Source organism: Ornithorhynchus anatinus, chromosome 1 (assembly GCF_004115215.2).
Source record: "Ornithorhynchus anatinus isolate Pmale09 chromosome 1, mOrnAna1.pri.v4, whole genome shotgun sequence".
NCBI classification, from domain to species: domain Eukaryota; kingdom Metazoa; phylum Chordata; class Mammalia; order Monotremata; family Ornithorhynchidae; genus Ornithorhynchus; species Ornithorhynchus anatinus.
In genome coordinates, this window is record NC_041728.1 from 67,990,755 (window position 1) to 68,017,427 (window position 26,673).

At 49.2% G+C, this 26,673-nt stretch overlaps 1 protein-coding gene and 1 non-coding gene across 3 annotated transcripts in view; both read right to left on the minus strand.

Moving 5' to 3' along the window:
* Positions 1-26,673, minus strand: part of ARHGEF33 (Rho guanine nucleotide exchange factor 33) — a 116,673-nt gene that overhangs the window by 18,183 nt on the left and 71,817 nt on the right. For both annotated transcript variants that reach the window (XM_039912234.1, XM_039912233.1), the window contains 7 exons: positions 23,467-23,596; positions 21,617-21,749; positions 18,006-18,089; positions 15,749-15,832; positions 14,154-14,302; positions 5,531-5,707; positions 470-1,226 (listed from right to left, as the gene is read on the minus strand). In XM_039912234.1, the coding sequence (XP_039768168.1) occupies positions 470-1,226; positions 5,531-5,707; positions 14,154-14,302; positions 15,749-15,832; positions 18,006-18,089; positions 21,617-21,749; positions 23,467-23,596 (1,514 nt within the window). The remainder of the gene's footprint in view (positions 1-469; positions 1,227-5,530; positions 5,708-14,153; positions 14,303-15,748; positions 15,833-18,005; positions 18,090-21,616; positions 21,750-23,466; positions 23,597-26,673) is intronic.
* Positions 26,465-26,602, minus strand: LOC114816036. Its single transcript, XR_003763816.1, has one exon. It is a non-coding gene; the product is annotated as a small nucleolar RNA SNORA7 (small nucleolar RNA).

Here is a 26,673-nt window from a genome sequence, read left to right on the forward strand (position 1 = left end):
TGCGTCCCCCGCAGCCATTTAGGAAATGACGCTCAGCGGGCAGTGCTGTGGTTCCTCCCTTAACTCTCGGGAGTTCGAAGGATCTGGTTTCTAATCCCGGCTTCCTCATCCGTCTGCTGGGTGACCTGGGGCAAGTCCCTTCACATCTCTGGGCCTCAGCGACCTCCTCTGTAAAATGGGGATTAAGACTCCAAGCCCCACGTGGGATGGGGACTGCAGCCAGTCTGATCAACTTCTATCTACCCCAGCATTTAGTCTAGTGCCTGGCACACAGTAAGCGCTCCACAGATACTATGAGGAAAAAAACCAAAAAAGCAGCACCGTGTGGACCCTGACCCCCTTTAACTTCGGGACTTCGCTTCCTTCCTTCTCTGCTGCTGAGGGAACTCATCTAGGGGTGGGACGGAGCGGGTTTCTTTCTTTCTTTTTGTATTGGATTTGATATGGTTTTTTACTTTACCCTCCTTACTTCCAAATAGGTCTGTTTTTCACTTTGGGACCTCTGTGGGGGGAAGAAGTTCCTTGGGGAGCTCCGAGACAGGGCGGCGGCCGGTCCGTGGGGCTGGACGCTCCGGTCCGGCTTGGCGGGCAGCCGGCTGCCGCTGCTGCTGCGGGCGCTGTACAGCCGGGCTCCCATGCCCTCCGAGGCCCGCGGGAACTCCTTCAGGGAGCGGCTCAGGGGCTTGCTCTTGCCCGGCGGCGGCTCGTGCTTGTACGTGCTGCTGCCCGCCGGGGAGGTGGCACTCTTGGGCAGGGGCTGCAGCGGGTGCTCGGCCCGGTCGGGGTCCAGGGTGAAGCTGACCGGCCGGAGGAAGCAGATGTCGAGGCTGGACTCGGACGAGGCCGGGGAGCAGTTCTCAAACAGGGCCAGGTTCTGGAAGGGCTCGTCCTCGTACGGGGCGGGCAGCGCGAAGAGCTCGCCCCCGTAGTCGAACTCCTCGTAGCCGGGGACGAAGGCGCGGGCGTCCGAGAGGAGGTCGGCCGCCGAGCGGGCGGCCCTCTCTGCGGGACCTGGCCCGGCGGAATCGTAGTCCATCTCCGGGATGGCCTGCAAGGGCGCCGAGAGACCCTTCAGCTCCTGCTCGGGGCTGCAGAACAGAGCCGGGGCCGGGGCACTCTCGGGCCTCTCGGCCCGCCGGCCCTCGGCCTCCCACTCGCACGGCTTCGTGGGCGCGACGCTCTCCATCAGGGCCTGTTGGGTTTTCTTCACTTGGGACATCAGATGTCTTTAGGGGGGGAAACAGAAGACAAAAGAGAGGTTGCAGACCGTTCGGCAAGGCGGGCGCCGAGGCCCGGGGATGCCCGATCCTGACAGACGGCGTAGGAGCGCGGCCTGCTCGGGCCTTTCCTCACGGACCCTCTCCCCCCTACCCCCTGAACGGTTTCCGCGAGTCTTGTGGGTCCCGGGCCAGGGCCGCACTGATCCTCGCCTAGAGCCGGGTCCGGCCCTTTAACCGGGTCAGCCTGGCCGGTTCCTTTCAGCTGGGAAGCTCCTCCGAGCGGCTCGGACCTGAGCGCCCGCGGGCCTCCAGGCCGTCCTCGGGGCCTAGTGATGGTCCATAGTGGGAGGCCGGAACCACCGACTCCCGAACCTCAGAGAGAGCCAACACCTCGGAGCCGGTGGGCCCTCCCTTGATCTGCCCCAGCGTCTCTCTGCCTGCCTGCCTGCCTGTCTCTGGGTCGTCGCCCATCCTGTCTGAATGCCTCTCTGCCCATCCTGTCTGAATGCCTCTCTCCTCCTCTCCGTCTCTTTCTCAGACCAGTTGAAAGAAGTGGCAGCTCTCTGTGGTTAGGCTCTTCTGGGTCTTTGTTGCAATCACGCGAGTTCTGGGAGAAGCACAGCCTGGGTTCGCGTAGCGGTTAGAGCGTGGGCCTGGGAGTCAGAGGGTCATGGGTTCTAGTCCCGGTTCCGCCACTTGTCTGCTGTGTGACCTTGGGGAAGTCACTTCAATTCAGTAGTATTTATTGAGCGCTCACTATGTGCAGAGCACTGAACTAAGCTTCTTCTTAGTTACTTCACTGCTCTGGGCCTCAGGTACCTCATCCGTATCTGGAAAATGGGGATTGAGATTGTGAGCCCCACCTGGGACAGGAACAACTCAATTTGCTTGTATCCACCCCAGCGCTTAGTACAGTGCCTGGCACATAGTAAGCGCTTAACAAATACCACCGTCATTATTATTATTATTGTAAGAATCCATAAATTCCACCTGCTTTAAGGATTGCCGTTCACTAAGCGATGCCGGGAAGCAGAAAGAGACCGGGTGCCTACCGTTCCACTGCATTCGAACGCCTATCTCGACTTCCCCCGCAAGTTTCGTCAGGTCATCAGTGGGCCGTATTTATTGAGCGCTTACTGTATGCGGAGCATTGTGCTAAGCTCTTGGGAGTATAACAAAATAACAGACAAGATGCTGCCGCTCTGAGACCGGTAACTCCAGTTATTCCTGAGCGGCTTTATTTCTCTCCCCAGGCCGAGAGGGGCTCCTGAAAGAACGTACACCAGGTACTCCTTATTCCGGCTCTCTTAACAACATGGACAACTGACAGATGACAATACAAGATTCAGGACTTGTCCTAGCCGAACTGTGCGATAATTAGATTACGGGTGTCTCTCAATTTACCCTTTCCCCCTTCTCAGAAGAGTGCAAAGTCCACCAGGTTTTATAGAGCGGGAGGCGTATTTAGTTCCGGTCCAAAGTAAATTACCATTCACATTATAAAAGTTAGAAAGAAGGGAGCCTAATGGTATTTAAGGTGAACTGGAGAAAAGCTGCCCCTCACCCCTTCCCTCTGGAAGAAATATAAGGATGTTTATCCAGGAAGAATCAGAGAACAATTAGATGTCTCTGTATGCGCTGCAGATGCCTTCTAAGAGCCATAAAAGAATGTGCCATCAAGGGAATTTGTGCCATCAAGGGAATTTGTGCCATAAAAGGGGGCTGGAGGGGGTGGTGGGCGGTTACCCCCAAATGCAAGTGTGAATTAGTTTGAAAGCCACCAATGTAAAGATAGAAACTGGCAAGTGTGACTAGATGCTGTGACATTAATAGAGAAGCAGCATGGTGTAGTGGATAGTCAGAAGGTTGTGAGTTCTAATCCCAACTCCACCACTTGTCTGCTGTCCCGGGCCTCAGTTACCTCATCTGGAAAATGGGGATTGAGACTGTGAGCCCCATGTGGGAAAGGGACTGGGTCCACCCTGATTTGCTAGTATCGACCCCAGCACTTAGTACAGTGCCTGGCACACAGTAAGAGCCTAAAGAATACCTCAATTATTTCTATTATATGAATGACAGTTCTCGCCACGGGGCTAGAAAGGCTCAGTTGGGGAAATGTTTCAAACCGTTTGACTGCAACCCCAACATGGTGTTAGATGAACCGTATGTAAGTTCCCGCATCGACATGAGGCAACCGAAAGGGAGGATAGAAAATCGAAACCTAAAACCGATTGAGGAGTTCATGTGGTTAAGGGGATGGGGGTGTGGGGCCCATATTGTCCATATGGACCATTAGACTGTGTCCAACCTATGTTTGTACCCACCGCAGTGCTTAGTACAATGCCTGGCACATAGTAAGTGCTTAACAAATACCATCATTATGGAGAAGCAGCATGGTGTAGTGGATAGAGCACGGGCCCAGGAGTCAGAGGGTCGTGGGTTCTAATCCCGGCTCCGCCACTTGTCTGCTGTGTGACCTTGGGCAAATCACTTCTCTGAGCCTCAGTCACCTCATCTGTCAAATGGGGATGGAGACTGTGAGCCCCATGTGGGACGGGGACTGTGTCCAACCTGATTAGCTTGTATCCATCCCAGCGCTTAGTACGGTGCCTGGCACATAGTAAGTGCTTAACAAAAAACCATCATCATTATTATTATATTGGCAGGAGGGAGCAAAGCTGACCTCTGTTGGCAACCCCTCTCCCTGATCGTCCACAGCTGGCTACTTTGGGCTGCTGCTGCTCTCTCTGGCTCTTGTTTTTCTCTCAGGAAGGGGACAGTCCAATTGAGCACTTAGTATAGTGCTCAAGCACTTAGGACAGTGCTCTGCACACAGTAAGTGCTCAATAAATACAACTGATTTTTGATATTTGTTTTTTAACTCTGGGCAGAGCAAGGGAACTCAGTTCTTGATGGGGTTTGGGGTCCTGAGCCCAAGCATGAATCAGTCTATCAATCAGTGGTATTTATTGAGCGCTTACTATGTAAAGAGCCCTGTACTAAATGCTTGGGAAAGGACACTATTTTAACAGAGTTGGTAGACATGTTCCCTGGCAACAGTGAGCTTACAGTCTAGGGGGCAGTGAATATCTTTCCTGTCTTCAGTCCAGGTTTGGAAAAGCTCAGGAGGTGAGGAGATAATGCCTCACGAGGCCTAAGAGTCACCCCAGGGGCTTTAGAGAAGCAGCGTGGTCTAGTGGTTAGACCACAGGCCTGGAAGAAGGACCTGGATTCAAATACGGACTCCACCGCTAGTCTGCTCTGGGGCCTTGGGCAAGTCACTTCACTTCCCTGGGCCTCAGTTCGCTCATCTGTTGAAAAGGGAATTAAAACTGCGAGCCCCATGTGGGACAGGGTTGTGTCCAACCGGATTTGCTGGGATCCACCCCAGAGCTTAGTACAGTGCCTGGCACATAGTAAGCGTTTAACCAATACCACAATTATGATTATTATTGTTATTATCATTACTGTGAATGCCCGTCCCTCGCTGCAGGAGAGGAGCCCTGAGCAGTGTTTCTGGAGGGACTCCTCCCTGGGGCTGCCTATCGGTCATTCATTCATTCATTCATTCATTCATTCATTCATTCATTCATTCATTCATTCGTACTTATTGAGCGGTTGCTGTGTGCAGAGCACTGTACTAAGTGCTTGGAAAGTGCAATTCGACAACAGACAGTCACTGGCAGCCTCACTCCGGGGTCTATTTTCGGGTCCTTTTGGCTTTAGGTGGGGCGGAGTGCGAGGGGAGGAATGGAAAGAGGGGTTGCCCTTTGTCTTGTTGACCAGACCTCCCTGCCTCTCCAGGCATACTCAAAGGGATGGGGGCGAAAGAACAACATTTCTTGAAGTTCGCTTCGCTCTGTCCCGGAATAGAAATGACTGAAAATGCCTTACGGGCAGGGACTGTGTCTACCGACTCAATTGTATTGTACTCTCTCAAGTGCATAGTACAGTGCTCTGCACACCGTGAGGACTCGATAAATACCACCGGTTGATTGAGTGATTGATAAACTCTGGAGCGGGGGCTAGTTGGGCTGGGGATGGATGGATGGACGGACAGGGGCGGTGTCGACCTGGATTTCCTTAATCTTCCCGACATCCAGGCCGCTAGGAGAAAAGCGTCCAGGTCCGGTCAGCCTCCCGCTCCCTCAATGGCTCCCTCTGGCCCTTGGCAGTTCTCTCTCTCTCCCTGGCTCCCGCCCGGCCCGGGGATCCGGGCGCCATCAGGGGCCACAGTGGAAAGGCCCAGGTTGGGAGTTGGGGGGGACGGCGGAATGACCTCTGACCCCTTCCCGTGGGCCGGTGCTTACGTGGCGGCGGGGCCAGCGCTGCTGGCGGAAGGGTAGGGCGGCAGCATCTCTTCGGCGTGTATCCCGCTGTCGCGGAGGGCGTCGGGGCCGGGGCCGGGACCGGGCCCGGGGGAGAGCTCGTGGCCGGGGCTGGCGCACTGCGAAGCCAGGCCTTTGTACAGCTTCACCATGGAGGATCTGGCGGGGGCAGAAATGGGAGCCGGGTTGTGGATGCTTGGGGAAGATCCCTTGGGCCCTTCTCCCAACCTGTGGAACCTCGGAGGAGGGGCCCCCTCCAATAAACTATGACCTCCCCGTGGGCGGGGAACGCGTCTACCAACGCTGTTGGATTGGACTCTCCCGAGCCCTTAGTACAGTGCGCTGCACACAGTAAGTGCTCTATAAATGCCATGGATTGAGTGAGTGTACCTATCTGAATTTATTTATATTAATGTCTGTCTCCCCTTCTAGACTCTAACCTCGCTGTGGGCAGGGAAACATACGACTACCATCGCTGTTGGACTGACTCTCCCGAGCCCTTACTACAGTAATCCGCACACAGTAAATGCTCAAACGGATTGAGTGATGGTACCTATTCGTAATTTATTTATTTAAATGTCTGTCATCCCCCCTAACTGGAAGCTCATTGTGGGCAGGGGAACATGCCTATTAATGCTGTTGGATTAGACTCTCCTGAGCCCTTAATACAGTGCTCTGCACACAGTAAGCATTAGTAGTAAGCGTTCAATAAATACCATGGATTGAGTGATTGTACCTATCTGTAATTTATTTATATTAATGTCTGTCTCCCTGTCTAAACTGTAAGCTCATAATAATAATAATAATGGTATTTGTTAAGCACTTACTAGGTGCCCAGCACTGTTTTAAGCACTGGGGAGACACAAGGTAATCAGGTTGTCCTACGTGGGGCTCACAGTCTTAGCCCCCATTTTACAGATGAGGTAACTGAGACATAGAGAAGTTAAGTGACTTGCCCAAAGTCACACAGCTGACAAGTGGCAGAACCGGGCTTAGAACCCATGACCTCTGACTTCCAGGCCCATGCTCTTTCCACTAAGCCATACTGCTTCTCTGGTGGGTTTATGGTGGGTGGGGAATGTATCCGTTATATTGTTATATTGGACTCTCCTAAGTGCTTAATACTGTGCTCTGCACACAGTAAGCGCTCAATAAACACCCTGGATTGAGTGATTGTACCTGTCTGTAATATACTTATCTATATTCATGTCTGACTCCCCTTTTAGACTGTAAGCTCGTTGTGGACAGGGAACACATCCACCGACACTGCTGGATTGGACTCTCCCGAGCCCTTAGTAGAGTGCTCTGCACACAGTCAGTGCTCAGTAATACCATGGATTGAATGACCGATTGACTAAATAAACAGCATTAATTGATTGACGTGACCTCCAGGACATGGAAGGGAGGTAAGGGCTCAGGTGAGTCCTACCACATGCTAGCTGATTATTATTATTATTATTATTATGGTATTTGTTAAGCGCTTACTATGTGCAAAACACTGTTCTAAGCACTGGGGTTGATACAAGGTAATCAGGTTGTCCCAAGTGGGGCTCACAGTCTTAATCCCCATTTTACAGATGAGGTAACTGAGGCACAGAGAAGTAAAGTGACTTGCCCCGAATCACACAGCTGACAAGTGGCAGAGCCGGGATTAGAACCCATGACCTCTGACGTCCAACATGCTCTTTCCACTAAGCCATGCTGTTTCTCACTAAGCTGATGAGGGATACTACAGAGCTCAAGGCTGAGAAGCTGGGTTCTGGTCTCTCTTCTGTCACCGGCCTGGGGAAGGAACATTTCTACCGACTCTGTTGCATTGTACTCTCCCAATGGCCGAGTAGAGTGCTCTGCACAGAGTAAGCGCTCGGTTAATACCACGGGCGATGACAATGATGGCCTATTATGTGTTTCGTTTCTCTGGCCTGTAGTTTTCTCATCTGCAAAAAGGAGTTACTACCACTGACTCTCTTTTCCTTGGGTCCCTGTGAAGATGAAAAAAGGGAAGTGACGTAAAAGCACTTTGGATTTTTCCCCACGCTCTTTCTTTTCCACAATTCCCATACAAGTTGTATACAGATGATTCTGGGAATCTATAAATGCAGTCCCACATCAGCCTTGATCTCTAGGGTGGAATGGACTTCCTTAGCTCAGCTCCTCCAACTGACTGCCTCTGCACAGAATTCAGTCAGTCATATTTATAGAGCGCTTACTGTGTGCAGAGTCCTGTCCTAAGCACTTGGGAGAGTGCAGTATAACAATATAACAGACAGTCCCTGCCCACGACCAGCGGACCCAGTGGCTACTCCATTTGGAAATTTCTCTAGGGAAATTTTCAAAATTGTGAGGTACCCGCAGCCCCAGACATACTGTGCACACACACAAAAGGCTCCCCCTTATGTGTTTTATGATTTTCTATTATTAATAATAATAACTGTGGCATTTGTTAAGCACCTACTGTGCCAGACACTGTACTCAGCGCTGGGGTGGATACAAGCAAATCGGATTGGACACAGTCCCTGTCCCACACAGGGCTCACAGTGTTAATCGCCATTTTACAGATGAGGTAACTGAAGCGCAGAGAAGTAAAGTGACTTGCCCAAGGTCACAGAGCAGACAAGTGGCAGAGCTGGGATTAGAACCCAGGTCCTTCTGACTTCCAGGCCCGTGCTCTATCCACTAGACAATGCTGCTTCTCGGTTAAGTGCTTACTACGTGCTGGGCTTTGTGTTAATCGCTGGGGTATAAACAAGGTTGTCAGGTTGGACACAGTCCATCCCACTTGAGCCCTGTGTTTAATGTCTGTTGGGCAGGGACCTTGTCTGCTAATTTGGTTGCATAGTACTCTCCCAAACGCTTAGTACAGTGCTCTACACATAGTATTCATTCATTCATTCATTCATTCAATAGTATTTGAGCGCTTACTATGTGCAGACCACTGTACTAAGCGCTTGGAATGTACAAGTCGGCAACAGATAGAGACAGTCCCTGCCGTTTGACGGGCTTACGGTCTAACTGGGGGAGACAGGCACTCAATCAATACCATTGATTGATTCATTCATTCAACTGTATTTATTGAGCGCTTCCTGGGTGCCCAGCACTGTACTAAGCGGGACTGACTGATTCTTGCACCCCTTGCCATTTTCTCTTTTGTCTCCTTACCTCTTATTCTTTACACATTCTTTACACAAGGAGCCATTCATTTAAGAGAAGTACGCCATGCTGGTCTACCCTCTGCAATTTGACTCCATTTTCAGCTGGGATGCAGTGTGGTTTGAGGCTGAGGTTGTTTGCAGTGTTGTTGTATTTTCCATGTCTTTAAAACTTCTCCTCTGCCCTCCTTACTTTTGCTCTCCTGGTGTCAGTTCTCCATAACCCAGGAGTCTGAGCAACTGGCTGTGGCTCATTCTTTTCCCATGGCGTGGCCCACCCAGGGTATTAAAGTGACCACAGCTCTGATGGTAGGCGACCAATTGGGTTCCAGAACTTCACTGGTTTTGTGATCCTGTTTTGCCATTTGATTTTGGAAGCAATGAGGCCTGGTGGATAGAGCACAGGCCTGGCAGTCAGAAGGACCTGGGTTCTAGTCCCAGGTAGGCGACTTTGGGCAAGTCACTTCACTTCTCTGGGCCTCAGTTACCTCATCTCTACAATAGGGATTAAGAATGTGAGCCCCATGTGGGACATGGACTGTGTCCAATGTGGTTAGCTTGTATCTACCCCAGCTCTTAGTACAGTGCCTGGCATATAGTAAACACTTAACATATACCGTTAAAAAAAACTGATGAACTTTTCAGGGCAACACTCTTGCTTAGTAATTTCCAGAGCTCAGATCTACTGAGGGTATCAAAAGGTCTCGTAAAGTCTATGAAAACTGTGTATCAGTCAGTCGATGGAATGTATTGGGTGCTTAATGTTTGCAGAGCACTGTATAAACACCTGGGAGTATTTTTCACCTCACTGCTCTTCTACTACAACCCAGTCCACACACTTCACTCCTCTAATGCCAACCTCCTCGTTGTACCTCGATCTCGTCTATCTCGCCGCCGACCTGTCACGCACATCCTGCCTCTGGCCTGCAACGCCCTCCCTCCTCATGTCCGACGGACAATTAATCGCCCTTCCCCCTTCAAAGCCCTATTGAAGGCACATCTTCCCCAAGAGGCCTTTCCTGACTAAGCCCCCCCTTTCTTTTTCTCCCTCTGTTCTGCGTCGCCCGACTTGCTCCCTTCATTCATCCCCTCTCCGCAGCCCCACAGCACTTATGTACCTATCTGTCATTTATTTATATGCCTGTCTGTCCCCCCATAGACTGTAAGCTCATTGTAGACAGGGGATGTGTCCGTTCACTGTTGCAGCGTACTCTCCTAAGCACTCAGTACATTGTTGTTCTGCACACCATAAGCACTCAGTGAATCCGACCGACTGACAACTATACTACAACAGAGTTGGTAGACACATTCTCTGCCCACAAAGAGCTTACGGTCAAGAGGGGGAAACAGACATTACTAGAAACAAATTATGGTTCTATGCATGAGGATTGTAGGGCTGAGGGGGAAAATCCAAGTGCAAGGATGATGCAGAAGGGAGCAGGAGAAAAGGAAATGAGGGCATAGTCGGGGAAGGCCTCTTGGAGGAGATGTGTCTTCAGTAAGACTTTGAAGGTGGGGAGAGCGGTGATCTGTTGGATATAAGGAGGCAGGACGTGGGTGGGCAGCTCTGAGGCCGTGTCCATTTCTGGATCTGACAGTTAACAAAGATCACATCTCCTGTGCCTTGCTTCGGTATGAAGCCCACCTGGAAATCCTGGGAGCATTTGAGCAGTACTCTTTAGTAGCTAAATCCAGGAGGACTCTTGCTAGGATCTAGGCAGCCACGGAGAGGAATGTGGTACCTCCGTAATTGCTGCAATCTCGTCTCTCTCTTTTTTTTATGGTCTTTGTTAAGCGCTTACTACTTACCAGGCAGATGCTGGACTAAGCACTGGGATAGATGGAAGCTAATCAGGTCCGTGTCCCACATGGGATTCACAGTCTTCATCCCCATTTCTCAGAAGAGGTAATTGAGGCCCAGAGAAGTGAAGTCACTTGCCTCAGGTCTTGCCTCAGCAGGGGAGGGGTGAAAAGAGGATTAGAAACAGGTCCTCTGACTTGCAGGCCCGTGCTCTAGCTACTAGGCCACACTGCTTCTACGTCTTGCCCTTCTTCTTCTTGAAGATGTGGCATCTTTGCGACCGAGAGGCTATTTTTCCATGGTCCATTTTGTTGTGCAAATGCTGAAGCAATGTGTCAGCCAATCAATCCATCACTGGTATTTATTGAGTGCTTACTATTTGCAGAGCACTGTACTAAGCACTTGGGAGAGTCCGATCCAAGAGAATTAGCAGATACGTTCCCTTCCCATAACAAGCTTACCCGGAGAAACGTGTCCCCATCACGTTTGAGGATCCGGCCTCAGTTACCCCATCTGTAAAATGAGCCCCACGTGGGATAACCCGATTACCTTGTATGTGCCCCAGTGCTTAGAACAGTGCTTGGAACATAGTAAATGCTCAACAAATACCATAATGATGATGAAGATCTCAGCAGGTCCGCCCTCAGGGCTAGATGCTTTTTCTGTTTTATGATTCTGATCGCTTCGATGCCGTCTCTGACGGTTGGTACAAGTGTCATGTCTTCACATATTGGGAGGTTCTGGGGGTCTTGTAGAGCTTCGTCTTCAGTAGAGAAAGGCATGTCGTGGAGAATGTTGAAATGTTCCTGTCATCTTTTTAGGATTCCCTGTAGGCTCACTGAAGGCAGGGATCATGTCTACCAACTTGGTTGTACTGTGCTCTCCCAATTGCTTAGTGCAGTGCTCTGCCCAGAGTCAGTGCTCAGTAAATATCCCCCGATTGATTGTGATGAAACTGGAGCCGTCTTCACTCTGCAGAGACCCCATGATGGCATGTCCGGGGCCCTGTGACGTCTTCAGCGAAGTTTTCGGTCTTCTGGTGGTCTGCCCATCCCCGGCTCTCTTCTGCTTTGGCCTTCATCACCTATCACAACTGTTCCTTAATTTGGTCTGCAGGCCGTGATAACAGTTTCTGGAAGCCTCGCTTTTGTGCGACTTCTCAGGGCCACAGGAGGCTGCTCTATCTGATGTTTTGCAGCAAATAGACCATGAAATTTGCCTCGCACTAGTCTTGGTGCCTTCTCTTAGCCCGGACCAGCGTATCGACAGGTGACCGGAATTCAGAGGAGCAGCTCGGTCTAGTGGATAGAGCATGGGCTCCGTCACTCGTCTGCTGTTTGACCTTGAGCAAGTTCATTCATTCGATCGTAATTATTCAGCACTTACTCTGTGCGGAATACAAGTGTGCAAGTCACCTACTGTGTTGCAAGTCACTTCACTTCTCTGGGCCTCAGTTCCCTCGTCTGTAAAATGGGGATTAAGACTGTGAACTTCATGGGGGACACTGACTGTGTCCAACCCGATGATCTTGTATCTACCCCAGGGCTTTGTACAGCACCTAGGTCTTAACAAATACTGTAGAAAATCATGGAGAACTGCCATTCCACTGTGTTTCTCGGGGATTGCGATTTGATTTTCCTTTTTCAGCGGGGCTGCAAGGATGAACCTGCAGAATTCCTTGAGGCTGCCTTCCTTCTCTGGGAGCTTAACGTTTGGGAGGCCAGTTTTTGCTAGGACGGTTCTACGGACAGTTTGAGCTCGGAGTGTACCACCTCCACCTCAGACAGAAGCTCCTTACCTTTAGCTTTAAAGCAATCGCTTTGCCCCCTCCTACATCACCTCACTGATTTTCTACTACAACCCACCATCCTTACTTGGCTCCTCTATCACCAATCTACTCACTGCACCTTGATGTACACCTCCCTCCAGCCTGGAACTCCCTCCACCTTCACAGCCGAAAGACCGCAACTCTCTCCACCTTCAAAACATTATTAAAATCACATCTCCTCCCGACAGCCTTCCCTGACTAAGCCTTTACTCCCCCTACTCCCTCTCCCATCTGTGTCACCCTCGCACTTGGATTTGTACCAGCGTGGCTTAGTGGAAAGAGCACAGGCTTGGATGTCAGAGGACGTGGGTTCAATCCCAGCTCCGCCACATGTAGGCTGTGTGACCTTGGTCAAGCCACTTAGCTTCTCTGTGCCTCAGTTACCTCCTCTGTAAAATGGGGATCAAGACTGTGAGCCCTATGTGGGACAACCTGATTGCCTTGTATCTACCCCAGTGCTTAGAACAGTGCTTGGCACATAGTAAGCACTTAAATACCATTTTAATAATGCCATTTATTCACCCCACCCTCAGCCCCATAACATTTATGTCTATATACATAATTTATTTTAAAATCTGTCTCCCTCTTTAGGACTCCATGTGGACAGGGAACGTGTCCTCCAACTCTGTTGTATTCTCCCAAGCGCTTAGTATGACGCTGTGCACTCAAGCACTCAATAAATACTGTTGATTGAGTAGGCGCTCATTCATTCATTCAATAGTATTTATTGAGCGCTCAGTTAAAGCTTCTAATTGATGGATTGAGGACAGATTGGTTGAGGTTGGGGGCTGCTCTGAATTCCCCCAGCCAATGAAGGTATTTTTTCTGCAACTCTCCTCACCCTTTCTCTCCCTATCCATCAATCGATGATATTTACAGAGCACAGACTGCATGCAGTAGAGCTGAACTAAGTAGTCGGGAGAGTACAATAGAATCAGAGTGTGAGCCCCCATGAGGAACATGGACGTGTCCAATCTGATTGGCTTGTATCTACTCCAGCGCTTAGGACAGTGCCCGGCGCATAGTAAGTCCTTAAAAAATGCCATAAAAAAAAAAAAGAGTTGGTAGTCATGATCCGTGTCCACAAGGAGTTTATAATCTAGTGGATCCCCATCGAGCATCGGCCCTGAAGGGATGGTTTGAATTGACTGCTAAGATACGGTGCCCTTTCGGCCCTAGGGCAAGGTTGGCAGAGTCCAATCAATCAATCATTGGTACTTGCTGAGTGCTTAGTGTGCAGAACACTGTACTAAGCACTTGGGAGAGTACACTATAACAGAGTTGGTAGACACAGAGCTTACGGTCTAGAAGAGTCAGGAGTTTTTTTCACCCAGCCCTCTATCATCATCGTCATCCTTTTCGATTCAATTCAGTCATTAGTTGAGCGCTTACAGTGTGCAAAACACAGTACTAAGCGCTTGGGAGAGTACACTGTAATTAAAAACAGACACATTCCTGCCCACAACAAGCTCACATTCTAGAGGGGGAGACAGACATTAATATAAATAAGTAAATAGGTAAATAAAAATAAATAAATTACAGATCTATACAGATATGTACATATGTGCCGTGGGGCTGGGTGGGAGGATGAATGAAGGAGCAAGTAGGAGTGGCGCAGAAGGGGGTGGGAGAAGAAGAGAGGAGGGTAAAGTCATCATCATCATCGTCGTGTTAGCCTTTGTTAAGCCCATATCTGATGCAGAGCCTGGGGCCGAGGTCCAAGCTGAGCAGCCCACCTTTCCCTCCCCACTCTCACCAGCATCCCCTCGCTCAGCGGCCCCCTCCCACCCCCCACCAACACCTTCCCCAGCCCGGCCCGGCACTTACTTCTTGAGTTTTTTCCGCTTCTGAATGAGCAGATCTTCGTTGCACTGAAACAGGAGGGTGTAGTGCGAGATGAAGACCCGAAGGCGCTGGACGCACACCAGCAGCAGGTAATAGTCCGGGTGCTCTTGCTCCGTGAACTTCAGGACATTCTGCAGCCAGTGGAGAAAGAGAAGAGCCAGGTGGGTGGCAGGAAGGGCTTGGGCCAGAGCCCACGCGAGCCCGTCTTGGATTCCTGAGCGTTCCAGGTCAACTTACACATTATGTGCAGGGCACTGTACTAAGCGCCGTACTGTCCTAAACTGTACTGCTTACTTGGGAGAGTCCAAGACAACAGCTCGCTGTGGTCAGGGAATGTGTCTCTTTATTGTGGTATTGTCCTCTCCCAAACGCATAGTACGATGCTCTGCACACAGTAAGCGCTCAATAAATACGATCGAGACAATGAAGAGAATTAGCCGACCCGTTCCCGTCCCACAAGGAGCTTACGGTCTAAAAGAAGCAGCGGGGAAAGGGTGGGAGGACCGGTCCATTCTGACCCACTGGGGCCCAGAGAAGTTAAGTGGCTTGCCCAAGGTCACCTCCAGGGTTCTGCACCCAGTAAGCACTCAATCAATACCATCAAGATGATCAGATGCCACAGGATTCCCGGGCCCTGCTGTCAATCAATCCATCGTCTTTATCGAGCACTCACTATGTGCAAAGCACTGTACTAAGCGCTTGGTTAGCAGACGCGTTCCCTGCCCGTAACGTACTGTCAGAAGGAGACCTGAAAATTCTCGGGATGTGTGAGGTGCCCTTGGTCATCCTTCAGTCGATCAATCAATCCATCAGTCGTATTTACTGAGCGCTTGCTATATGCAGAGCACTGGACCATTCGCTTGGGAGAGGATAATGTAACATTCATTCATTCAGTGGTATTTATTGAGCACTTACTGTGTGCAGAGCACTGTAATAAGCATTGGAAAGTGCAATTCAGCAATAAATAGAGGCAATCCCTGCCCATAACGGGCTCACAGTCTAGAAGGGGGAGACAGACATCAAAACAAGTAAATAGGCAGCAATGGCATCAATGTAAATAAATAGAATTATAGATATATACACGTCATTAATAAAATAAATAGAATTATAAATATGTACATATAGGCACACACATGCTGTAGGGCGGGGAGGGAGGTAGAGAAGAGGGAGGGAGTAGGGGGAATGGGGGGGGAGGGGCAGCAGAGGAAAAGGGGGGCTTAGTCCGGGAAGCTCTCCTGGAGGAGGTGAGTTTTCAGTAGGAATTTAAAGGGGGGAAGTGTACTAGTGTGGCGGATTTGAGGGGCGTGGGCTTTCCAGATCAGTGGTAGGATATGGGCCAGAAGTCAATGGCGGGACAGATGAGAACGAGGCATAGTGAGAAAGTTAGCACCAGACGAGCGGAGTGTGCGAGCTGAGATGTAGAAGGAGAGAAGGGAGGTGAGGTAGGAGGGGGCAAGATGATGGAGAGCTCTGAAGCCAAGAGTGAGGAGTTTTTGCTTGATAACAGAGTTAGTGGACACGTTCCCTGCCCACAACAAGCTTACGGTCCTTACAAGCTCTCGCCCCATCACACCTACCTGCAGATGAATAAGGTATTCCGGGATGCGCTGGACTATATGAAAGAACAGGGTGTAGAGATCAGATTTTACCTCTTCTTCAGCCTGAATAGAAAGAAAGGTGGAGTCACTTCACAGTCACCCACGGAGTTTGTCCGGTGCTGGCCGTCGGGGTCGTGGCAAAGTACAACCATCATTTTAGCTGATTTTTTAAAATGGCACTTGTTAAGTGCTTTATATGTGCCAGGCATTGTACTAAGCGCTGGGGTAGATACACGATAATCAAGTCACAGTCTCTATCCCTCACGGGGCTCACAATCTAAGAGGGAAAATGATTTAATCCCCATTTTACAGATGAGGTAACTGAGGCACGGAGAAGATAAGTGATGGGAAGCAGCATGGCTCAGTGGAAAGAGCCTGGGCTTGGGAGTCCAAGGTCATGGATTCAAAACCTGGCTCCGCCACTTGTAAGCTGTGTGACTGTGGGCAAGTCACTTAACTTCTCTGGGCCTCAGTTCTCTCATCTGTAAAATGGGGATTAAGACTCTGAGCCTCACGTGGGACAACCCCAGCGCTTAGAACAGTGCTCCTCCGACTCCCAGGTCCATGCTCTTTTCACTAGGCCATGCACCTTGATAGGGAAGGTTTCCTGGAAACAGAGAGAAAGGAAGCTGCCCGTCTCGCCTGCCTCCGCTACATCTATCATCCAGGCCAGTGTCTCATTCCTCATTCTTCTTTAGGTAGGAATAACTGTAAGCGCAGGAGCCATTTTCAATTTTGGACCAGGGCTTATGTTACTCTACTCTTGAGTGAGTGAGCTAATGTCTAATAGTCTCCGGCCCATAGCGACTCCATGGACACATCTCTCCCGGAAGGTCCTACTCTCCATCTGCAGTCGTTCTGGTAGTGGATCCATAGTGTAGCCAAAATATGGAAGTGGTTTACTATTGCCTTCTTCCGCACAGTAAACTCAAGTCTCTGCCGTCGACTCTCTCCCATGCCACTGCTGCCCAGCACAAGTGAGTTTTGACTTGCAGCAATTTGCCTGCCACTCGCTAGCCACTGCCCAAGCTAGAAATGGAACGGGTAGGCCTCTGCTTGACTCATCCCCACCTACCGAGACTGGTAGAGGACTGGAAATTCTCCAGGTTTCCTCATCCTGAGAAGGGACTCTACTCTTACCTCGCTCTTATTCTATTATCTCTCACTTTGCCTTTTATCAGTTTTGTATTTTTATTGTTTTGTCTCAACTTGTGTTTGAGTTTTAAATTTTTTTTTATGGTATTTGTTAAGCGCCTGCTAAGTGTCAAAGAGTGTTCTAAGCGCTGAGGTAGTTAAAAGTTAAATAAGGATGGACACAGTCCTTGTCCCATATGGGGCTCGCCGTTTAAGTAGAAGGGACAACAGGTATTTAATCTCCATTCTACAATTGAGGAAATTGAGACACAGAGAAGTTCAGTGACATGCTCAAGGCCTCACAGCAAACAGTTGGCAGAGCCAGGATTAGAACCCAGGTCCTCTGAATCCGTGGCCTGTGCTCTATCCACTAGGCCACACTTCTTCGCCTACGTTCTCACCATTCAGATTGTGGAGACTCTTGGGGATTACTTGGGTATTTTTCCCCAGCACATAATGCATAATAGTCTCTTAAATTTCATTCATTCATTCAATCATATTTATCGAACGCTTACTGTGTGCAGAGCACTGTACTAAGCGTTTGGGAGCATTCAGTATAACATTAAGCAGATACATTCCCTGTCCACAGTGAGCTCACAGTCTAGAGGGGAAGACAGATATTAATAGACTGTGAGCCCGTTGTTAGGTAGGGATTGTCTCTATTTGTTGCTGAATTGTACTTTCCAAGCGCTTAGTACAGTGCTCTGCACACAGTAAGCGTTCAATAAATATGATTGAATGAATGAATAGAAATAAATTACAGATAAGATACTATTACTCCTGCTAGGGCCTTCTGTAACATTAACGGCAGCTCTAAATCAATGAGTAATTCACAGTTCAGTGGTTCGAGCCTATTTTTTTTCGCCATTGCCATTAACAGGGCTTTCTCTGCCACTTGTCAGCTGTGTGACTGTGGGCAAGTCACTTAACTTCTCTGTGCCTCAGTTACCTCATCTGTAAAATGGTGATTAACTGTGAGCCTCACGTGGGACAACCTGATTACCCTGTATCTCCCCCAACGCTTAGAACAGTGCTCTGCACATAGTAAGTGCTTAACAAATACCAATATTATTATTATTTCTCTCATCCACAGTGAGCTCACCTCTTTCAGGATCACCACATGGACCAGGGAGATGCATTCAGGCAGGTCCTTCAGGTAAGCAACATAGTAATCCAAGAAATTATTCTGCAACACAAATCAATTAATCAATGGCATTTACTGAGCGCTTACAGTGTGCAGAACACCATACCGAACGCTTGGGAGAGGACAAATCCAACAGAATTAGCAGACCCGTTCCCTGCCCAAGCTTACAGTCTAAAGGGGAAGCAGACATTAATATGAATAAATCATTTGTAATATATAATTTAAAGATATGTGCATAAGTGCCATGGGGTTGGGAGTGCCTAAAGGTCACAGAGCCAAGCATGTAGATGACATAGAAGGGAGAGTGAGTTGGGGAAAAGACAGCTTAATCGGGGAAGGCCTCTTGGAGGAGATGTGACTTTAATAATGCTTTGAAGGTGGAGAGAGTGGCGGTCTGGTGAATATGGAGAGGGAGTTCCAGGCTAGGGGAAGGACAAAGGGAAAGGAGATAGATGAGACTGGGGTACAGTGAGTAAGCTGGAGGAACACGTAAAGCCCATGCTAAGAATTTTAGCCTAGTGAACCCCAAACCTCTTGCCGATTTTACAATACTAACGGTCTTTGGAAGTTCACGGCCACTGGGTTCCCCAAGAGGGAGGAAGATGCAGTTGGTATTGTCCTAGCTTTCTAATGAATTCAGGGTCCCTAGTGCAGGGAAGAGAGGACTTTTCTGCCTCTCGTGCCAGTAACTGATCTTTCCGGAGGCAGCGTTGGCCCTGTGGGCTTACCATCTCACACCCGTCCCGAGGTACTATCATTAGAGAGGAAACTAGACTGAAAAGAGGGTCCCCAGGCTGGAGTCCCAGCTGTGTCACATGGAATTAAGCAGAATCCAAAAGGAAACGTTCTTAAGCCCGCATAAGCGTTTACAAAAGGGCAGAGGGGCCCATCTGGAGAGAACAATTAAAAATGGCGAGAAAGGGGAGAAACTGCCAAAAGATGGCAAGTGTTTGACTATTGATGGACAACTTGTGTTTGTCTTGTAAACGATGCAAACTTAAGAACACCCACTTCTAGCAGTGCAGAGGGTGTAAAGTGGACAAGTTTGGTTCCTATGGAAATCTGTTCCCTCAGCCAGTTCAAGGGGCATTTGGATAGATGCACAACATGCAGCCTAGGGTGAGTTTCCCTGTAGAAAAACGTCCATGTGGGATGGAGACTTAGAGCTGTTGGATGTGAGGGTGGGTGCCCAAGAAAGAATTGTTTTTTTAATGGTATTTAAGTGCTTACCATGTGCCAGGCATTCTATCAAGCACTGGGGCATATACAACGTAATCAACTTAGACAAAGTCTCTGTCCCACATGGGGCTCACGGTCTTAATCCACATTTTACAGATGAGGGAACTGAGGCCCAGAGAAGCAGAGTGATTTGCCCGAGGTCACACAGCAGACAAGTGGCGGAGCTGGGATTAGAACCCAGGTCCTGCTGACTCCCAGGCCCAGGCTCATTATCCACTAGGCCATGCTCCTTCTCTAACCCCAGTATGCCTCTGCTTATCTCTCCCATAGCTGAGACTAGTAGAGTACTAGAACCTCTCCAGGTGTGGTCCTGAGAGAGGAATCACGCATCTTCTGGAAGAATTCTCCAACCTTCTCAGGCTCCTGAACTGATGTCAGAAAGCTACTGGGAAGGAACCGGCTTTCAAACCAAAGTCCTGGAGGTTCTCACTAGGGAAAAACAGGCTTGTTCCTCTGCTACGCTGTTCTAGTTCGGCTACAAACTGCATCTTGGGGAGCAATAATATGCCAGAAGGAGGGTTGACATAAGTAACTGGTCAGGCCCTATAGTTTAATGTTCTGCAAGACTAGTCCAGTAGACTATTTCTTTATCTAAATATTCCTGAAATGATGGGACAATGACCCAGTAGTTACGTGTTGAAGCTCAAAAAAGAGATCAAATAGGTTGCCGTACATAACAGCTACAGCTGGAGGAGAAGCAGAGTGGCCTAGAAGGACCTGGGTTTTAATCCTGGCTCTGTCCCTCGTCTGCTGTGTCACTGTGGGCAGGTCACTTCACTTCCCTGTGCTTCAGTTACCTCATCTGTAAAATGGGGATTAAGGCCATGAGCCCCACGTCACACCAGAACTGTGTCCAATCTGATGGGCTTATATCTACACCAGTGCTTAGTACAGTGCCTGGCACATAGTAAACGCTTTAACAAATTTTTCTCATTGGCAGATGGTGGGAATTGCAAACCCTGTCAATGGGCATGGGCTTGGACTCCTTGGGACAGATTACAGGGAATGAAAACACTTTGTACTAAGTGCTGAAGTCACCCATAGGCCGGTGTGCCCCCAGAACACACGCCGGGCAGTCCCAATATTGGACCAATGTTCTCCACCTAGTAAGTGCTTAATAAATACGATTGAATAGGTCACTCTGGGCTTCCCTTTCCTCACACATAAAATGAGGATGACTATTTCTACCCCGGACCCACCGGCCCACGCTGGGAACCAAGAGGAGCGAAGGTTGCAGCAGGAGACCTGGGTGAAGAGAACTGTGGGTCCAAACAATCAATGGTATTTATTGCGCACTTACTGTGTGCAGATCACTGTACTAAGCAATTGAGAGAGTACGATACCACAGAGTCAGCATCTCCTGCCGACAATTCATTCATTCAATCACATTTATGGAGTGCTTACTGTGTGCAAAGCACTGTACTAAGCACTATATAAGAATAAACAGACACATTCCCCTCTAGACTGTAAGCTCACTGTGGGAAGGGGAGACAGACATTGATATAAATAATTATATTGATTATAGGTACAATCAATCAGTGGTATTTATTGAGCAGTTTGCGGTGTTGGAATACCCTGGACTGCCCAAAAAACAAACAAATGGATTTTGGAGCAAATTAAGCCACAGTGGTCCGTGGCAGGCCAGATGACTCAACTTAGATTGGCATATTTTGGACACAAAATCAGGAGGACTAATTATCCGGAGAAGACACTGATGCTAGGAAAAGTCCAGGGAAAAGTTGGAAGAGGCAGATCGGCAGCTAGATGGATAGAGACCATAACAACGATAACGGAAGAACCGTTAGAAAGGTTGCGGATTATGGCCGAAGACGGGATGTTCTGGAGAAAATCTATCTGTAGAGTCGCTATGAATCGGAATTGACTGGACAGCACTTGATGGTAATAATAATATACTGTGGGCACTGTGCAAAGTACTTGGGAGACCACACTATAACTACAACACTAGTGAAGCAGTGTGGCTTAGTGGAAAGAGCCCGGGCTTGGGAGTCAGAGCTCGTGGGTTCTAATCCCGGCTCCGCCACTTGTCTGCTGTGTGATTTTGGCAAGTCACTTCACTTCTCTGTGCCTCAGTTCCCTCATCTGTAAAATGAGGATGAAGACTGTGAGCCGCACGTGGGCTCACCTTGCATCACCTGATAACCTTGTATCTACTCCAGCACTTAGAAGAGTGCTTGGCACATAGTAAGCGCTTAACAAATATCATCATTATCATTACAACAGAATTAGCAGACATGTCCATAAGTGCTCTGGGGATGAGGGGGTGGTGGCGAACAGCCCGAGAGCTAGGAATCGTTCAGACCCAAACTCACTTCGTCGTTGGTCAGCTTAAGGAACAAATCTCCCAGGACTCCTTGGCGTGGCCACCTCAGGACCCTCTCCTGCAGGGCGTGCAACAAATCCAGGTGTTGCTGGACAAGGTAGCGCAAAGATCCAGGGAAGAAACTGGAGGCAGAATGGACAGACAGACACACTGACAGAGATCTGGAGAAAGCCCACCCAATCCACCAGGACCTACTTCCCTCCCTGTGCGCCCATGCTGAGCGGTCTGAAGAGCCTTCCCACTGAGAGGGGGGCTCCCACCAGGGCCTGAGACACTCTGGCCACCAAAACCACCCCCAGATCCAGACAAGGGGCAGTCGAGAAGAAACTTGGGAAAAAAGAGGAGCATCGTGGCCGAGTGGAAAGAGCCCGAGCATGGGAGTCAGAGGACCTGGGTTCTAATTCCGGCTCCGCCAGTTGCCTGCTGTGTGACCTTGGGCAATCGTCTAACTTTTCTGGGCCGAAGTTACCTCATCTATAAAATGGGGATTAAGTCCTCCTCCCCCCCGACTTAGACTTTGAGCCCCACGTAGGGCAGACACTGACTCCAACCTAGTTATCTTGTATCTACCTCAATGCTTAGTACAGTGCCTGGTACGAGTGCCATTTGAAAGAAAAGCAATTGCAGATTGTCATCATCGATGGTATTTATTCAGCACATACTATGTGTTGAGCCTTGTACTAAGTGCTGCTTGGGAAAGTACAGTACAGAGTTGGCAGCTATGATCCCTGCCCACAGTGAGCTTCTAGTCTAGAGATGGGGCTAACTCCTTCCGCAGACATCTACATTAAACAGTCAATGGTATTTATTGAGCACTTACTATGTACAGAGCACTGTACTAAGTGCTTGGGAGTGTCCACTGCAATGGAACTAGCAGACAGGTTCCCTGCCCATAATGAAGTTACATGGCCTCTTCCCTTTTTCCTCAGCAGAGGCTTTGGGGAACCTCTGACGATGGTGCCAGGGTGGTACGAGGGGAATTCAAGCTTTCTTGGTTGCTCTCTGATAAGGACTCAACTCATCAATGGGCCAATCAATCCATCAATCAATCGATGGTATTTATTGAGCACTTACTGCATGCAGAGAACTCTACTAAGTGCTTGGGAGAGGACAACAGATTTAACACACACATTTTCTTCCCTTATTGAGCTTTTTCCACTTAGACCCACTCCCTTGGGCAGTTCATCCGTTCCCACAGCTTCAATTACATAGATTGAGAGCCTCCATGTAAGCCAAGGACTTTGAATTTGCCCCTGTGTTTAACGAATATCACAATCGGTACTAAAACACGGCTGACTCTCAAATCTTCATTTCCAGACCCAACCTCCCCCCCTCTCTGCAGGCTCGTATTTCCTTCTGCCTTCAGGGCATCGCTGGGTCGGATGTCCTGATGTCACATCAAACTAAACATGTCCAAAACAGAACTCATCTCCCTACCCAAACCCTCTCCTCCCCGTGACTTTCCCATCACTCTAAACAGTACCACCATCATCCCTATTTCACCAGCCCACAAAATTAGCTTTTATTCCTCTATGTCCTTCGACTCATTTTATCCTCGTTTGAGAGATGAGGCAGATTGAGGCCCAGAGAAGTGAAATGACTTGCCAAAGGTCACAGCTCAGACAAGTGGAGGAGCCGGAATTAGAACCCAGGTTCTTCTGACTCCCAGGCCCGTGTTCTAACCACTACGCAACGTTGCTTCTCATGTGATCCGGAGGAGGGTGGCTGAGGGATGCCCCGTCTTTGCTCACACTGCATAAAATGGAATCCCAAGAGCGCCAGGAGAAACCTGAGAAACTTCCACCTTACGCTAAAGACAGAGGCAGCCGACAGTGGTACCTTCTCTCCTTGGTATTCCTCTTCCCATCAGATCCCTGGAACGTGGCTTTAATCTTTAGGATCAGCGAGATGTTGATGACATACTTTCTTTCAGATTCAAGCAAGTCCAGGGCCACCGTTTGCCTCTTGGCTTTTAAGGAGGAAACAAACAAAAAAGGAAACAAAAGGTTTATGAAAACTATATTATACTATCCCACATGCTCCTGGAAAGGCTCTGCTAACAGATCCCCCTGACTAAACCCTTTGTCTGCCCCAAGACTGGTCTTAAGCTGCACCAGACAGGATCTATGGTTGCAATGGTTTATTTTTCCCCTAATGGGCCAATATTCCAGGCAAGCGACTCTCGGTTTTGCAGAGCTGCATGGCTCTCCCCTTTCCTGATGAGACTCCATGCTGCCTGTGACTGACCCCTGGCCCTGGCCACTGCAGTTTCCACTGGACTTTGGCTGGGGGCGGGAAGGTGGTGGCATTGCTCATCAACTCTCAGAAGAGTTGGAGCGGTGGGTGCTGGGAGACTTCTCTCCCTTTTTTTAATGGTATTTGTTTGTTAAGCGCTGCTTATGTGCCAGGCAATGTTCTTAATGCTGGGGTAGGCTAATCAGATTGGACACAGTCCATGTTCCACATGGGGCTCACAGTCTTCACCCCCATTTTCCAGATGAGGGAACTGAGGCGTAGAGAAGTAAAGTGACATGACTAAGGTCACACAGAAAAATGGCAGAGGCGGAATTAGAACGCAGGTCCTTCTGATTCCCAGGCCTGGGCCCTATCCTCTAGGCCACACGGCTTCACCCACTTTGGTAGAAATCACAGCGAAGCCCTGTGGTGGTGACAGCCTGGGATGATTTTTTTTAAAGAGTATAACTGCAGCCTCCGTTTGGACCCCTAGGCTGCAGATGGGCCTAGTGATAGATCAGCAGACCATGGCCGCAAAGACATCAAACAAGGAAAGATCTTCGATTTTCTGGGATCTTGGACCTTTCGGCATTTGATATTTGCCCCACCCTGAGCCCCACAGCACTTAAGTCCATATCTATAAATTATATATTATAAACGATTTATATTCAGGTTTGTCTCCCCCTCTCTACTGTAAGCTCATTGCCGGCAGGGAACGTGTCTATCCACCCTGTTGTCTGTACTCTCCCAGGTGCTTAGTACAGTATTCTGCACCCGGTAAGCTCTCAATAAATACCACCGAATGCTTAGTAAAGGGCTCTGCAAACGGTAAGTGCTCAATAAATATCATTGATTGATTGACGGGTTGGTTCTGAGGAGCTCCTCGCATCTCCTGCGTTGCAGCTCACGAAGGTCCGGGAGAGGTGGCTACAGCCCCGTTTGAAAGGTGAATTCCAGGGAAGTCTTAGGCGTGTTTGTACTGGACCAAGGGTTAGTTCCCTTCCCGCGATGGGATGCAAGGTCTCCAGAACCAAAACAAACCGTGCAGTCGCGTTTGAGAGAAACGTCCGCCTTTCATTCACTCATTCATTCAATTGTATTTATTGAACACTTACTGTGTGCAGAGCACTGTTCGACACGCTTGGGAGAGTACAAAACAACACCTAAAGCCAACAGGGCGTTAATCCCATCAGGATTAGGTGGGGATTTAAGAAAGATTTAAAGCCCCGTTTGCCCAGAACATTGTGCTAGGCCCTGCCCCGAGAGTTAAATGGATAGTCTCTGATCTCGGGGGGTTTTTCCACCCAAAATGAAAAATGGGTGGGCTGGAAGCACTGAGAAACAGTGGGGCCTAGCATGGGCTTGGGAGTCACAAGGACCTGGGTTCTAATCTCAGCTCCAGCACTTGTCTGCTGTGTGACCTTGGGCAAGTCACTTCATTTCTCTGGGCCTCAGTTTCCTCCTCTATAAAATGGGGATTAAGACTGTGAGCCCCATGTGAGGCAGGGACAGTGTCCAACCTGATTAGCTTGTATCTACCTTAGCGCTTAGTACAGGGCCTGGGACTTAGTAAGTACTTAACAAATACCGACAGTAGACCTTGAGTAAAGACATGAAATTATTTATGTTACTTGAAACCAAATATCATTAATATTTAATCTCCCTCTTCAGCATGGCCTAGTGGACAGGGCACAGGACTGGGTGTCAGAAAGTCATGCATTCTAATCCCCGCTCTGCCACTTGTCCGTTGGGTGACCTTGGACAAGTCACTTCACTTCTCTGGGCCTCAATTACCTCATCTGTAAAATGGGGATTGAGACTTTAAGCCCCACTTGGGACATGGACTGTGTCCAACCCGAATGGCTTTTATTCACCTCAGTGTTTAATAGTGCCTGGCACATAGTAAGCGCTTAACAAAAAGCATCATTATTAAGGCCTGTTGAGTTGTCAGGCATTTAGGTCTGCCCTCACCAGGGTGATTTCGGTTGTGTGACAAGCTCCTACAATTCAAGGGCCGTTCACCGCCTCTTTGTGTGGAAAGGAGTTTCAGAACTGTGCTCAGTGGTTCCTCACTTCATTGTCGCTTACCTCTGACAGGCTGACATGAGAGACAGGCTCAGAATCTTCCTCAGTGTGGCACTCTACACTCTCCAAGAGAGCTGAGAAAGCTCTCAAAGGGTCAGGGCCCTGCCCCCATCTCCAGAAATGCCTAAACCATTCTCTCTTTAAAGTTCTCTGAGGCCCTCTCCTTGGTGGGCGCTCCTAAGGTTTGATCGCCATCAAAAAGTCACTCCTGCTGGCTGTCAATCAATCTGTGGTATCTGTTGAACACTTCCTATGCGCAGAGCAATCAATCAATACTATTTACCGAGCGCTTACTATGTCTTGTCTTGTGCTGTCGAGTCGTCTCCGACCCAGAGCGACTCCTTGGACACATCTCTCCCAGCACGCCCCACCTCCATCCGCAATCGTCAGTGGATCCATAAAGTTTTCTTGGTAAAAGTATGGAAGTGGTTTACCCTTGCCTCCTTCCACGCAGTCGACTTGAGTCTCCGCCCTCGACTCTCTCCCGTGCCGCGCTGCCCAGCACGGGGGAGTTTTGACTTGCAGCAGATTGCCTGCCACTGGCTAGCCACCGCCCAAGCTAGGAATGGAACGGGTAGGCCTCTGCTTGACTCTCCCTCCCATAGCTGAGACTGGTAGAGTACTGGAAACTCTCCAGGTGCCATCCTGAGGGGGTGCTTACTATGTGCCTGGCACTATACTAAGTGCTTGGCAGAGTACAATAGAGCAGAATTAGCAGACACATTC